General features: G+C 35.6%; 1 protein-coding gene across 1 annotated transcript in view; it reads right to left on the reverse strand.

Annotated features, from left to right (window-relative positions):
• The window catches only part of LOC123547975 (uncharacterized), a 51,267-nt gene that overhangs the window by 13,030 nt on the left and 21,904 nt on the right, over window positions 1-16,333 (reverse strand). The window contains exons 4-10 of the mRNA XM_053524127.1: window positions 7,678-7,800; window positions 6,857-6,979; window positions 6,212-6,340; window positions 5,555-5,758; window positions 4,220-4,333; window positions 2,245-2,370; window positions 543-1,425 (exon numbers count right to left, since the gene is read on the reverse strand). Of these exons, the coding sequence (XP_053380102.1) occupies window positions 543-1,425; window positions 2,245-2,370; window positions 4,220-4,333; window positions 5,555-5,758; window positions 6,212-6,340; window positions 6,857-6,979; window positions 7,678-7,800 (1,702 nt within the window). The remainder of the gene's footprint in view (window positions 1-542; window positions 1,426-2,244; window positions 2,371-4,219; window positions 4,334-5,554; window positions 5,759-6,211; window positions 6,341-6,856; window positions 6,980-7,677; window positions 7,801-16,333) is intronic.

Consider the following 16,333-nt stretch of genomic DNA (forward strand, 5'->3'; position numbering starts at 1 on the left):
TTAAAGAGGAGACTGCATTTGCCAATTTGTCCATTCATGTCCTATACACATAATAATAATTTGAAGAATCGTCGAAGAGGGTCATCCACGGAATGTCTGTGTTCATGCGATGGTGAAAGATCAGAAGATCGCTGTGACTGAATATAGAATCTACTGGGAAACAGCGGCAACGAAGCAAAAACACCGATGCTATGATAACAAATTTGAAACGTGCAAACCAATAGGTCGCCCAACGCGACAAAAAGAAAATTATTACACGATTGATTGAGCCTGTTCATAGACGTAAGTGGAAATGCATGCTAACGTCAACGCCCTGGAAGAAGTAAGTACAATAAATCTCATTTTATGTGGTTATGTCTTAAATTATTTTAGTCGACTGAAAAGGCGTTATAATGTTATCATTGTCAACATACGTGTATCATATATATTTAACACACGTGTATGTGTGTTACATATTTAACTCAGACACATGTCCCTCCCATTTTTAGCAAACCTGACTTTACAGAACAATGCCGTAGAAGTAGAGCATAAGTGATACTTACGGCTTGAACATCAAATCTCCATTCCAAAGCTGACGAGATAATGTATGATAATTAGCATTTATTCCATTTACTAATGAAATACCGATTCCTCTAGGAAGGATGTGAATGTTCTGCTCTTCCTTAAGTGTCTGAAAAATATTTATATCTAACAGGAAATTACGAGACTCTTCTGGAATCATTAAAAACACTGTTCCACCGTAGCTGTGACAAAGGTCTACAATCAGGCAAAATTTTCGAGAATTCAATGATTTAGGAATATCAACTTCGCTTCCCATAACACTAAGTGTTAATCCGGTATCAAATCTAAACACTGTGTATAAATGGTCTGGGAGTACGGGCGCCCCTGTGCACCATGAAACCCTTTCCATATTTCTGCCATATATTAGATCGCTCCTTAAGTTTTGTACAGACAATATTTCAGTGCTAGACTTTTCAAATCTCAACCAGTCAGGAAGTGCCGGAAACAGCGATAAAAGAAACGTTTTCATAAAAGAGTCCATGCTGGTAAAATCAAAGAAATCAGCCTCCACTAGTTCAAAAGATCGACAGTCTTCTGGTGTCAAATCATTTTCTATGAGTGTTCCCTGCGCCGACCCGTACTGCACTCCATAGTTAAAGACGAATTCGTCATTTCTTAAAGTAACTTCGATTCCTTTTAGAGACATTGGAATCGATAAATCATTTACTTCCACAAAGACTATGCCAAGCGTATACATGACATCGGTATCATCAGTCAGTCGGTACCACTCTGAGGTTGAAGCGAGGTAGATTTTGATATCATTACCATCTGTGCAATGGACAAGTTGAACAGTAAAACATGGTTTTGGAAGTAACTGCCGAGGTATTTCTAGCCGCTTAAACACTGTGTCTTTTTCTGCTTCACCTTTGGATTAGACAAAGTACAATTCATCCGTTATGTCAATATAAATGTGATCAAGCGACAAAATTCGTAAGTCAAGGCAATAATGATAAAATTACATCATTCAATAAATGGGGTACCGATTCAAGCATAATTTTGTATTTAGATATCCTCAGCAGCTAGTGCACTTACTTAAGATCATGACACAGTTGTTTTTAGCCAGTGCTTTAGTAACTGGCTATAGCTCTAAATCAACTAACAAGTTTCAACCTCTCGTCGTTTGAGCTTTCATTCTACATGTATTTCTATTTGACCGCATCACACAAATGTTCTGGATGTGTAAAAATAGTCCCATATTTATCTTTTATAATCTTGGTATTGTGTGAGTGTATGAGCAACTGAGGACTGCTGTATTAAACAACAAAAACAAGCCGCAACGGATTCTAGAATAATTATGAGCTTTATATTTACATTGAAATAATTCGGAATCACTCTGCTCTATGGTTAGGGTAAGGGTTAGGGTTAAAATGGACCCCGCCCTGGGGCAAACATAGTTTTACGTCGAGTTGTATAGGAAAAACCTTCAAACATCTTCTCTTGAACCACAATGCACAGAGCTTAGATATTTGGCATATATCATTGTCTAGTGGACCTCTACCAACATTATTCAAATTGTTAATGTTGATTCTTCAGGTGTATCGGTTGAAATATCACTCAATAAGCACTGGCTATCAGTCATTTCAGGACTTGATTTAAGTTCCCGCTTATTCGTTAGATACTATTTAAGCTTCATGTTCAATTAGGAAACGTGTCGAAACACACAAACACTTAATAAGTACTTACCCCCGGCACAGGAAACCCCATCTTCCTGCAGTTCACGCTCCCCGGAACAGTTGCATTGAAACGAACCCTCTGTATTTATACAAATGTCCTGGCAACCTCCATTTGCTAAGTCACACTCATTGATATCTTAAAAATATATATCAACCTTGCTTTTGAAATTATGGATAACACTATACTCGATTAGTTTGAAATGAAGAGACAAAACTTGCTATTAATGATACGAAATATTGCTTTCATTCGTACTCTTCTTTTCTAGTTGTAACTTAAGTTAATCCCACACACTCTGGCTTAGTTCCGAGAAGTAGGTTATTTGGACAATCAGTGGCTTTGTCTGTTTTAACTAAGTTCACGGTGTAAGTTTAAAGAGAATGGTCTGAACTGGCAGTATATCAAACTTGATCTAGATTTAATAATGAACACCCTTCTGTATAAATATGGTTGAGATCAAAGAACAAATATACTAGTTATCGTGTCTACACATTTAATTTTGGATATTCTAACTAATTACAGGATCATAACACTTGAGATACTTGTCCGAATTGGCTGGTTATCGAACGTATCAACTAAACGGACACCGACAAATTTCTCATGTTAACTAATTTAATGGCCATAATTCTGGAGATAATGATTCTAACTGGCTATTCTTGATAGATATGGTTGAGGGCAATTAAAAAAATACTGTGGTTATCAAACGGACAGTCAATGTTGACACTGTTTACTTAAAAAAAGGGCAATACTTCAAGATATACCAGGACGAACACCTAAATTTGAATCACATTTTATGAAAATATACTATAGTTACTGGGTGGGCATAGATAGTTGTTAGTAATTTGATGTATTTCAATGGCTATAATTCTGCAGATAATAATTCGATTTTTCTGGTTATCAACAGAATCTATAAGAAGAACCTTTGGGAGCATAGCACGCAATCAAGTAAAAATGATATCAGACTTGGTTCGATTGGGTCTGTTCATGAGAGGTAATGAAATATGCATCACTCATCACGCCCCCTAGCACCGGCTTAAGCGGAACTCTATTATCCATTAACATTGAATGGACACCATGATCACAAAGGACCAGAAAATATAACAAAACCGAGTCCAAACATGACCCAGATTTTAGAGTGAGGCATCCTCTGTATTATTATTGTGGAGATTGAACAAACAAGTTATCGAGCGGGCGCTGCCACTAATGGTAATTTTGACTGATTCAAGGGCTATAACTCTTGCGATACTAGTCAAAGTTTACTGGTGATCAAACATGACTATATTTAATAGTACCAGTCTAGTTCAGTGCTGAGCAGGGTGCGTACTATTGTTATTTAGTGGGCACCGATTGTATAGATGATCTATTGATTTTAAATTTTCAGAGAATATCAAAATTAAATCGCAGTGTTGAGATGATTTCCTATTTTCAATGGTTTAACCAATTATACTAATTTTACCCGTGGTAAGGCACGTGAATTGCGTCGTTACGTCACAATGTCATGACGTCACAATAGTTCTATGCGATTTCTAGATTTCCTTTACATGTTGAGACAGCGGAACATATATCTTTATGGTCATAAAGGTAAAATTTATACTTGTATATGTACTGAAGTATATTTTGGAAAGAATTTCTGATTATTTATCTTTCAAATTCTTTCACATTCATGTGTAGTTCCATACTAATATCAAACATTATTACTGGTAATATTTTATAACTTTATGAAAATGGTTTCGAGTGTTTTTGAAATCCTTTAATTCAATGTAGATTATTTACTCGTAATGCCAGCGTAGCTATTAGCATATGGGTAAACAACAGTAAACTGCTAAATAAAGTCCACAGGTATATCACTTAAAGCATGCATGCACTTATTTCTATTTAGCACTATGTTCTCTTTTTAAGACTTTTATCAAAGAAACAGATGAAAATGAATAATAGTTTATAGCTATGATTTAGCCAATGGTTAAAATGAAACAAATTTATCTTATACCTGTTTCACAATGTTGACCTCTGAAACCTGCTTCACAAATGCACGTGTAGGAGTTTAAACTATCAACACAGTAACCACCATTCTCGCATGTAACACCTTCACAGTCATTTGTATCTGTAATTTATTTTTCAATATTTTTTTGTGTAAACAGATGTGTTTACATGAATATTATATAAATCTATTGAGGGATCATATTCTAAGTCAAAAATATGGATAATCACCCTTAATTGGAATTACTTGAAGTATCCATATTTAAAAGGAAACCAGTAATTTTTAAACAGAAAGTGTATTTATTTGGGTTATAAGAACATTCGGACAAATGACATAGGTATAAATTTATTTTCACTGCTGTCTGTATCAAAGGTAATTATAGACTTAGTTTTTACATTCAAGTTGAAAATTTGTTTTAATTACAGTTACACAATGAAGAGCGAGTAATTATATATATTCGCGGACACTTGTATTCAGGAACACCTCCACCTTCACACCTCCCCCCCCCCACCTCCCGCACACACACACGCCCCATGCCAACTGTTTGCAAATATTGCTTAACATTATAACACGTATTGAGCAAAGATGGCGATCTATAAAACGGGCTTTGTTACAATTTCGGCGTGTTTTAAAAATCACTTATTACCATCATTGCTCTTGAAAGGAAATATGGGCATCTGTTAAATTGACACAAGGGAACAATTGTCGGTTTAGTTTTCAAATTACCACCTAGATCTACCTATGAATTCCTGATATCAATCGACGGTTCTGTAACAATTCCGTCAAATGACATTGGTCCTGACAACTAGCATTCGGATTCCGACAAAAAATCAATTACTACCATAAATCGACCAATTTTACTTCTATGGAATAATCTGCGAACTGAGGCTGAAAACCACTAAATCCGGCTGTTTTTTATTTCATATAACGTAGGGATCATCAAGACAAACTTTCTGACTAATTCTCATTTGTTTCAAACTTAAATTGTGGTCTCTAGAGTGTTACAAATATTTTCCTTTGATCTTGTTTTTGACCCCACATAACCTAGTTTCGAACTTGGCCTAGAGATCATCAAGACAAACATTCTGACAAAGTTTCATAAAGATAGGGTCACAATTGTGGCCTTTAGACTGTTCACAAGCTTTTCCTTTGATTAACAGGGTGACCTTGTAGTTTAAATATTATTTACCATCAACTTTCGAAACTAATATTACATATTGACTTGTGACTTTCATTGCTGATTTAAAATAAGACATTAACAGAAATAATAAATGTTAATCTGAAAATAGGTACTTACATATGCAATCTTTCTTGAAATACAAAACAACACCCGTAAATACACACCCATACAAGTGTACCCGTCTGTATCAAGATAGTATCCCAAGTTGCAACTGCAGGTATAAGATCCATCAGTGTTGTTACAAATCTGTGTGCATCTGGCACTTGATTCAGAGCATTCATCAATGTCTGTGAACAAAGATATGAACGATGTGAAAGTGCGTTTTAAATTTGTATTTAACATCAAGGTGAAGTGAAGAAGTTTGCATTCTGTTAACACCGAAATTTGCCTTTAAGCTACTAATACCTAAACAAAACAATTTAAATATATGTGCTCTTGTCTTACGGATAGTAGCAATTTTCAATTTATAATGTATAAGCACTTGCTAAACAAAAGCGTTTGAACAATTTCTGAAGAGTATTACCAAAGTAATAACCATGCTACCTATTAAAGATTTAAGAGGAGATGCCGCTTGAAGAAATGTTGACAGACGTACGACGAACGGCGTGTAATCACAAAATCTAACCCCATGCACCTTGCTTTGTTGAGCTAAAACACGGTTTCATATGTACTCTCGCATCTAAAAATGTGCCCCAAATACGGCAGAATGTAAGTAAGAAAAGATGGTGTATCAGAAAGTGCAAGTTGGAAGTGTAAAATCAAATGCAGTTATATATGCAAAAATTGAAACTAATATGACACTAAAAAATAGCGCGACAGACCTTTGCACACACTGCCTGAATTTTCTCCTGTTATCCTGTATCCGCTGTAACACTCACATCTGTGTGAACCGGCTTCATTTATACACTGCTGATCACAGTTCCCATTCCTGATAGCACACTCATCTAAATCTACAATTAAAAGGAAAGCAGTTCACAACCGTGCTAAGTTCATTATTCTCCACTGATTCAGTCACTACGTCTAACAAGTCAACAAAAAACTATAAATTATATCTCAAATAAATTCATATGATGATAATTAAGACTGTTTCAAATCTGATCTGACTTTCATTGATGGCAAAGGAAACATTACTTTTCACACCAAACCAAACCTGTAAAAGATCTTTTGAGGAAATCTAAGTTCCAACAGAATGCTGAAGTTTGGCTAATTAATTTAAATTACTAAAATGTATTTCAAGCAAAAATCGAAGCTCAGCTATTGCAATCGCCGCTTTAATTCGATTAACGTTTATGATATGTCTGCTGAATGATTCGAACAGAAATAATTTTTGTCAGAAATAAAAGACAATTACGTGTAAAATTCATTGTTGATGAATTTACAGAAATCCGCCTACTAAAATAAAGTTGATAAAATGTGATCAAAAAGCATAGTAACAACAGCATACATGGACATAAAGTTTGTTCTACCTTTACAAGAATAGTCATCACCCTCAAGAATAAAGCCCGAACTACAATAGCAAGTGTAAGACCTTAGGTTGTTGGTACAGTAACCTTTGCAAAGAGCAGTGTCTTCAGCGCACTCGTCAATGTCTAAAACATAAATAGATTTTCTATCTGCCGACAGCTTTTAAATGCATGTAATTTTATCTGCCGAAAAACAATGTTGTACTTTACCAATAATGTGTACTAGAAAACACAATTCATATAATGTCATAACAAAAGCTCATTGCGATAAGAACTTTCTAAATTGTGTTAATGTTCTCATCGAAAATTGTAATTGCATTTCATTAATAAATTTATGTTAAACACAACTAATGGTCTAGACACAGTGTTTTGCATGATGTGTATATTTTTGTAAAAACTTCTTCATAAACATTCAGTATCCCGTCCTCATTCCAGCGGTTCGGTCATATGCTAGATATTTCATTTATTTTTTGCGTTCTACGTTTCCAAAGGACTTTCATCAGTAATGTCAAAAGTATTCATTAACACGTGCACGTTGGTGCACATGCACTGCACGTGCAAAATATGCTAAATTGGTCAATACGCCTAATGCGGTTACTTTGGCAGTGAGTCGGTCAAAAATGAATCAATAATTAGCTGCAGTATCTATTTAGATGTCTGTATGTGAAATTTCGTGTAAATACATGCATTATTAACAAAATAGTAATACAATAAAAACTGACCGATTAGGAATTTTGTTGAGTGTAGTTTGTGTTCCCAGACAGGATAAAGTGTTGACAAATTTTATGTTGTGAGGGATTTACACGAACAATTCAGTAACTTACCTTCACATTGTCTTCCATTAACAGCCAATGTGTAACCTGTCTTACACGAACATACGTAGGAGCCTACTGTGTTTCTGCACTGATGCTCACATCCTGATATGCCAAGGTTGCATTCGTCTAGGTCTGATATAGAAGTTGCAAAAGAATCACAATAAATTTGATTAGAAATAAAACTGAGATGCAGATCACTTCTTAGAAATTAATTCACAATATTAAAATAAAATACAAAATATCGCTAGCATTGTTAAACATGGTTGAATACAATGTTTACTTTGGTCCTAACATGCATAATTATAACGTTTGAAAGGACTACAAGGCTCGTCGCTGATAAAGCTGATGTATCCTGGCACTGCATGAACATTTTTACGCTGATCTATATACATATTCATGTTTTAAAATGCTAGTTCCGAATTCTCACTAGAAAATAGAAACTAGTTAAAACATTTTTGCATTCTGTCATAGCATCTGCAGAATTACCGGGGCACCTAACGGGCTCAAGCAAAAACAAAACCCTCGTGATTCCACTAACGTTGTAACATGTAAATACAAGAATTATCTCTACAATGCAGCTTTTTGTAACTCGCATATTTTAAAAGCTGCTTAAAATTTAGAAGATTAATTAACATGTTATCAAGTACGATTTTTACGTTATTGGTAAAATGTAAAGACTACACAGTGTACCATAGCATGTTCGTCCGCTTAACCTGTACCCACTTCTACAACTACACGTGTATGATCCAACATTGTTGTTGCAAGTTTGGTCACATCCACCATTGTTATTATTACATTCGTTCAAATCTTAAAATATAAACAATGTGTCTTATAGCAATGTCTCATATAGCAATATGTCATATATAGTAATGTGTCATATATAAATGTTTTATGGTTAGGATAAGAAAATTATTCTCAAAGAAATGGAAACGAAATGCAAAGACCTGCACATGCCTTGATACCGCAGAAAGGGAAAACATTTTAACACTAAAACTATATATGGAAAATAAAATTGTAGACACATTGACTTCCAAGATATGAGGAATTTTCATCCGTTTGAATTCGAGATATATCCCGTCTTTAAGTTTCGAACATTAGCAAACTTAGACAATACATAACACATGTTTAATGACTGTTCTTTTTAATATGCCACAAAGAATTTTGTTGACTTATCATATGGTTAGACAAAAACATGTGGTGATACTTGCCAAGACACGACTTTAGATCCGAACTACGTGTATAGCCAGTTCTGCACGTACAATAGTAAGATCCGCGGGTGTTTACACATGTCTGTTTGCATCCATGTGAACTACTGGCACATTCATTGATATCTTAAATATAAAAGATAAAGAGATAATTAAGCAGACTCTTCCTAACTTTCTATGTCAAAATAGAATTTTGTGATTAACGCACGGCACGGATGGATATATGTGAAGCTAAAACATGCAACAAAAAGAGCTCCGCCAAGCGGGGCAATATACGCCCGAAGGGTTATATCATAGGATGGGAGCAAAATTTAAAGAACTTGACTGTTGTAGCCCAAAGGACTGGAACAACAAAAGGAAAACTTCAAAAAAACAAATCTAAGTCCACAAAAAAAATATTCAAAGTCCACAAAAAAATCCTTATCAGGTACAGGTATGTAAAAATACACCTAAAATTGGAGGTACCATCCATGTTGAACCACAGAAAAGTGGTCTAGGTTTTCCCTAAGGCCAACAATAAAAAAGTTTCAAAATAAGCTATTTATAGTAACATAAAAGGGAAGTAATTCAAAAAAAAATATTGTAAGTGAACAAAAAAAGAGATCTGCCAAATTAAAACAAGAGCACTGCAATGCAGAGCAATATACACAAAGCAAAGTCATATATGACCTTTGACCCTTAAGTGTGACCATGACTTAGAAGCAAGTCATCCGGAACATGCGCTCTGCACGTCGTCTCAGTGTGGTGAACATTTCTGCCAAGTTTCTTTGAAATCCTTCCAGCAGCTCAAGAGTTACAGAGCAGACACGAAACAAACTGATATGACTTTTGACCCCTAAGTGTGACCTTGACCTTGAAGCGAGTCATCCGGAACATGCGCTCTGCACGTCGTCTTGGTGTGGTGAACATTTGTGTCAAATTTCTTTGAAATCCTTCAAGGGGTTCAAGAGTTACAGAGCGGACAAGAAACAAACTGATATGACCTTTGACTCCTAAGTGTGACCTTGACCTTGAAGCGAGACATCCAAAACATGCGCTCTGCACGTCGTCTCGGTGTGGTGAACATTTGTGTCAAGTTTCCTTGAAATCCTTCAAGGGGAGCGGACACGAAATTGCTAACGGACAGACGGACGGACAGACGGACACCAGCGTCATAATATAATACGTCCCTTCGGGCGTACAAATATTATATGCAAGAACAAAGTAATAGTGTCTGAAGGAAAATGTATATCAACTAGTTGTACTATTTATGATTAGTCCTTGAAAGTTAATAACGTAATGTTGAATTGAAGTTGTTTGTCATTTTGATACTTGTATGTCATATTACCATCACATCTTGGTGAGGAATACCCGCTAGGACAACTGCACATGTTAGGAGACCGGCACGTGCCTCCATTAGGACAGGTTTTTGATCCATAGCACATAGCTGCGTAAAATATAAAAAACATAACCGGTATTCATCACACATAATAGAAATTAATATAATATATTTAGCTACTATATTTAGTTTTGCAAATATATTCAGCCATACAGAATTTAAATAATATGTAATAGCCGATACTTTGCGAATGACCACTAGTATGATTACTAAAGGATACTAAAGTAACAATTATTTTTAAGGTGTTATATGGTAACTACAGTTTGGGATTTGTACAATTACTACTATAATTTGTTGACTGATAAATGTGGTGTTTTTTAACATATCAATTAAAACTTCAAACTGAAAGGCTGACATATGATTTGTGTACCTGAGGGTGGAAATTGCACAGTAAGGCTTACTTTTCAAATGTAATTTCAAAGTTATCAATACAGAGTACATTTAACATATAGCTGCAAAGTTATCATGGTTGGGGGTAGAAACTAGTAACTGAATAATAATTACAGATTACTTTTGAAAGTGTTTTGGAAACAGTATAATATTACCTTTCTTAACTTTACTTTTGTTGCTATTTTCCGACGACAAAAGTCTGTTCTAAAAGAACATATTTGTAATGCCACACTGGGCTTCAGTCATACTTTGAATAAAAGGTGAAAAGTAGTGTTTTTCCATGTTTCATATGGTAGACTTTTGTCCATTAAACGATAGATTTTGTTATAGAAATTGCCTTAAGTACTGATTTAATTTCTTGAAGGTTTGTTTTTGTTACTGCTGTTTGAAGATAAAACTCTTAACTAAAAGACGCAAAAAGTAAAAATCTTACGTGTATTACAGCCACTTTCAGTATAACCGGAACAACACACCTGTCTATACTTTGTACAACTGTAGCTTACTGTCCTGTTTAAACACAAAAATCCATTCTCAGTTTTATACATTTATGGTTTCAAATTTGGAGAAAAGTGAACAAAAAAACGGTCGCTTGATCTGGTATGTTTTATTCGTCCCAGGTGGGTTTTCCTTTGCCTGGATCACACGAGGCGCACAAGCGACAAGTGTGGTCCGGCCTGATAAAAAAATGAAATCCAAAATAGACCCATATCTATCCGCATATGTTTCAGAAAAAAAGGATATTCCGCTGGTAGGAAAAGGCGCCTTTATCGGGTGATGAGTTTTGATGAAAATATGTTAGGCACAGGCAAAATAAAGATTGCAAAATCTAAGTTTTGTCAGTTTATATTCATTTGTGAAACAAGGGACTATCAAAATAGAGTATATATAGGTATATATCTTTGGAAAAGCTTAAAGAAGTTATTTAACCGAAATGACACTTGTATATGAGTGTTATGACATATATTTATATATGCAATACTATACATTAAATAAAAGCTACTGATATTTACCTATAAAATGTGGAAGGAAAACATCACTTAGGAACTTAAAGCCTTATATGTTTACCTATCTCTAGTAAGCAATGCTTAAAGCAACCAGCGAACAGTTTGTTGGAGGCTATTTCTCGGACAATTCAGGAATCGACTAAATTCACCGTCAACAATAGTTTTCTAAAGAAGCATGCAGCCAATAATAATTATCTACTTTCGTTGTCAAACTTTTAACCAATTACAAAATGTAGTTTAAAATATTCAAAGTGATATATAGTGAAATATTGTGTGTGTTTTTTTGTTTTTTTGAAAAGGTACATTATAAGATTAATTATCAGTCCAGAATTGTTTCTTTGGCACATCAACAGACAGAGGATGACAAAGATGAGAATTTAATGTACTTCTTGAAAGGGAATATGAATGTAACTTCAAGCAAAACGTTAGCGGATTTCTATTTATAACACTTTCCAATTATACGGAATTGAATCTAACCTTAAAGTCTACATCAACAAGATCAACAATTTGAAACAAATTATATTTGTTTGCTATGCAGAGCTTCTTAATTTTGTTAAGTACTAATAAACAATTTTACTGTAGTTGCAGCGCTTTTACAATGCTTTTAATGTCATAGGGTGACGTTGTATAGCATGGCCCCCGTAACCGGTGTGTCAGTAGTCTAGCATTTCAAGAAAATACATGTATGCTTATGTGCATGTAGCAATATCAAGTTTCACTTGTTTAGTGTTTAGTTACAAAAATAGTTCTGGAGCGGCGTGTAAACTACAGATTCAGCAGACAGTCTGCAGTCCAGTATTGACAAAATGTTTGCATTTATTATGCAACAGGTTAGACACGATGGCTCCATTTAACACTCAACGCCCTCTCCATGACCTCCAATGCCTATTTCTCAGCAATCACAGCATTTTCCGCCTCAATTGCTTTTTCAGAAACCTACACAGCAGAAACCTACACACGGTCAAGAACGTTCGTTACGAGGCCAAGATACGACTCAAAAGCAGAATCACCACTGCCCTTTCTGATATTCAGAATTGAGTCGAGTATTTGAGTACTCGAGTATCATGAGTACATGTACTCGCCGGTAATCAGTACTTACGAAAAATACGAGGAGTGTTCGACAAGTATTGTGCATTGTGGTGACACGCCATTTCCACGAGGAATTTCACGAAGATGTTTATACAGCTGATTACCTCTATGCAGCATTTACACAATGGTATATACATGTATCCATTCAATAACCGTTTTAACGAGTTGTCGCTATTTCAATTTGGACAGTCGTTGACCATTGTAGCAAAAATGGTTGGAAAACGAATAACAAATACTGAGTAAATTCGGTCATATATAAAAGTTCGCAGTAAACTCGGTTGTTCTTTGAAAGAGCTTTTTGCCGAAGTAACCCGTGTAATGGTCTAGTAGGGTGTCTTATGAGACGGTTCGCAGTTGGAAAAAAATATTGTGGTGTAGAGTCTGTTAAAAATGCCCCAAGATCAGGTCGGCCAAAGACAACAACGTTTAACCAAAATGTTTTGAAAGTCACAGAAATTCTTCAAAATGATGTTCGATATACTGTACGCGATATTGCACGCATTGTGGGCATTTCCTATCAACAGTTCATTTTATTTCAAACAAAATCTTGAAAGTTAGAAAGATTTCTGCTGGGTGGGTACCCCATCTTTTGACTAACGATCAAAAAAGGCTACGTGTTGAAACTGCCAAAAGATTGCTAAAAATGTTTCCAAAATACGACAAAAAGGTTTTTGCAAATGCTGTTACAGGTGATGAAACCTGGGTGCATTATTTTGAACCTGTCAGAAAGGTTAGGAACAAAATATGGGCCACCAAACATGGCCAAAGGACCAATAAAAGCAAAACGCACTTTGAGTGCAAAGAAAGTTTTATATGCCATATTCTTCTCCATTGAAGGTAAAGCAGTACAGATTCCAGTAAAAAAAGGATAAAAGTGTGACTGGTAGTTACTTCCGTGACGTTATCTTGAAAAAATTAAAGAAGTACATTGCAACCTCTGCAGAGCAACATCCTTTGGGAGATACAAATATTGACTGTTATGCTGAGGTTGTTGTTCTGGAGAGGTAAATTTGGTAGTATATTTCAGCTTAGGGAAATTTGGATGATGTTGGTATAGAGAGGTTTTTGCTAAAGAGAGGGCTGCTCTGGAGAGGTTGTACTACAAGAAACGTCGCCCAGTCACAGGTTTCAAACATGTTCGACTGTTGCATGACAATGCTCCAGCGCACATCTCTAGTACAGTAACATAGTTTTTGACGTCGGAGAGATGTGCTACCACATCCACCTTATTCCCCAGATCTGGCGCCATGCGACTTCTTTCTGTTTCCAAAACTGAAAAACTTCCTTTCTGATCGCGACCAGCTCTCGGTTCTGCTGTCCATCAGTACCCCCGTAGTATACCAAAATCAGCCTACAGTGACGCTTTCCGGAAATGGATCCATAGACTAAAATTATGCATTTCCCACCACGGGAAATATTATGAAATGACAACATGCACGTTTCCATCAGTTTTCAAGGCTACAGACCACCATACACAATACTTTTCGAACACTCCTCGTATTGGTACTCGTACTCATGAGTACTGAGTACTTTTCTAAAATACTCAGTGCTCTTGAGTACTATGTGCATTACTCATGAATATTTTTTATATTTGAAAAGTACTAAGTATTTGGCATTCAATTTTGACCTACTCTGAAATATTTCGTTTAATCTTTTGTATCATTATATAAAGTATGTATAAACACCATTTATGTCATTATCACCTGTACAGATTAACAGATTAATTCTTATATTGATATTTCAAAATTAACACTTGCCAAAACAGCAGTCACTTAAATCACAGGTTTTGGGCAATTTAATTAACCTAGTATTTATCACTGGAACATGTCAAAATAATCAGTACACTAACATTTTGGCATACCCTATGCTATCGTTGGTAATGTGAAGGAATTGTGTGAAATTCTATGAAGTTTCTAAGAAACAACAAGTCTAATCCGACAGTCTAGCCATACTTGTTACCACCCAACATTAGGAAAAAAAAAATGGATCTTAGTGTAATGCCCAATACCCTACTTTTGAAAGCTCTCAAGGATTCAATGGAAAATGTTTAAAGCCAGTATCAGGAACTGGAACACTTGAAACTCTGAAGTGTAGAACGAAATCCCCTAACCCCTCTCAATTTTGCAAATGCATACGAAATCCCAATCCAGAAACTTAAAAATCAAATAAAACACTAACAGATATTTAAAAGTAACAACTGCTAAGCCTTAGTAGTGAAAATTTGGATATAATCAAAAAAGTACTTTTTGTCAAATGGCACTGATGTGCTGTTAAGTTTTCATGTGAAATGGAGCAACTATTATCATTTAAAAGTACAATGCGTAGAACTGACGGATTAAGAAGTATATGCCTGTGACTATTTGGTTGGTATAAAATTCACTACATGTAGTAACTCTGAATCTTTACCATGGTACCCATAAAGTACCCGAGAATACTGAGAGTAATACTCAAGTGATACTCAAATGTTTTTGCAAAATCAGTACTCGGTACTCACATGAGAAAGTACAAAGTTGTTTAATACTCGCCTCGAGTACTGACACTTGTACTCGACCAAACCCTGATGATATTATGTCAAAATTCATTTACGTTGTTGCATATTTAGGTAGTCTCACTGACAGACTTACAGGTTATTGAAATGCTTCTGATACTGATATTAATAACAGTACTTCCATGGGTACAACTTTCCAAAATTCTTTTTATCAGTCATTGTCTAACAAGCCATCGTTAATTTGATCTATTTGACATTGGCGTTAATTTGAATGTTTCAGTTTCCAACGGTATTTATTTCAATATTTCGGGCTGGCTTGAAGCTTCATTTGCAGTACCATTTTTAGATTTTAAATTTTCGTTGTTCTTGATACTTATTGTAACAAGTCTTGACCAGTTATTTTTGGCACCAACATTATTAGACGTACCAAGTCGGCTGCAGCACCAGTAGCAAATACTTTGCCAGACGCATGGAAAATGGCTTCTGATTGTCTTATTTGTCAAACGGTCACTGTTAAGTCTACTAATGAGCATACAGTTAAACTTGGACCCTACGAGTCCATGTATAAGAACATGATTGCAAAAAGTCTTAAAAAGTATCCCCGTACATTCAATCAGGGCTGTTGTATTTCGATCTTCTCAGATCGTTCAGCACGACTTTTATGTCGTGTTACTGGTACTGTTTAGTTTCTCAGCTTGAACATTTTGGCCCGGGTGGTTCCAATATTCCCGCTTTAATAGCTTTGGGTATCGTATAATATCCCCTTGGATATGGTGTCTACTTTTAAATTTTGTCTTTTGGCAGTTCCTGTGATATGCAGGCTCCATAACTTCAGGTCCCAAGTTAAGTTCTGCCCATTGCTTTCTGGTTACGGGCAAAGCCACCATTTTAACTGGGGATATACGCTGCTTGTCATGGAATTTTACGCTAGTGTATCATTGAAGGTTCCATGTGCACCGCCGTATTAATACAGCTGCGGATGTCTCTAAATTGTTTTTTTACTTGTAGCATGTGTAAACGTTTAGTTCTGCTCAACCTGGGGCAAGAGGACGTGGATGGTAGCATGCATTTCCACTACCGCCCATGACAAGGCTCAGTCAAACCAAGCCTG

The sequence above is a fragment of the Mercenaria mercenaria genome, chromosome 15 (genome assembly GCF_021730395.1).
Source record: "Mercenaria mercenaria strain notata chromosome 15, MADL_Memer_1, whole genome shotgun sequence".
Taxonomy (NCBI): domain Eukaryota; kingdom Metazoa; phylum Mollusca; class Bivalvia; order Venerida; family Veneridae; genus Mercenaria; species Mercenaria mercenaria.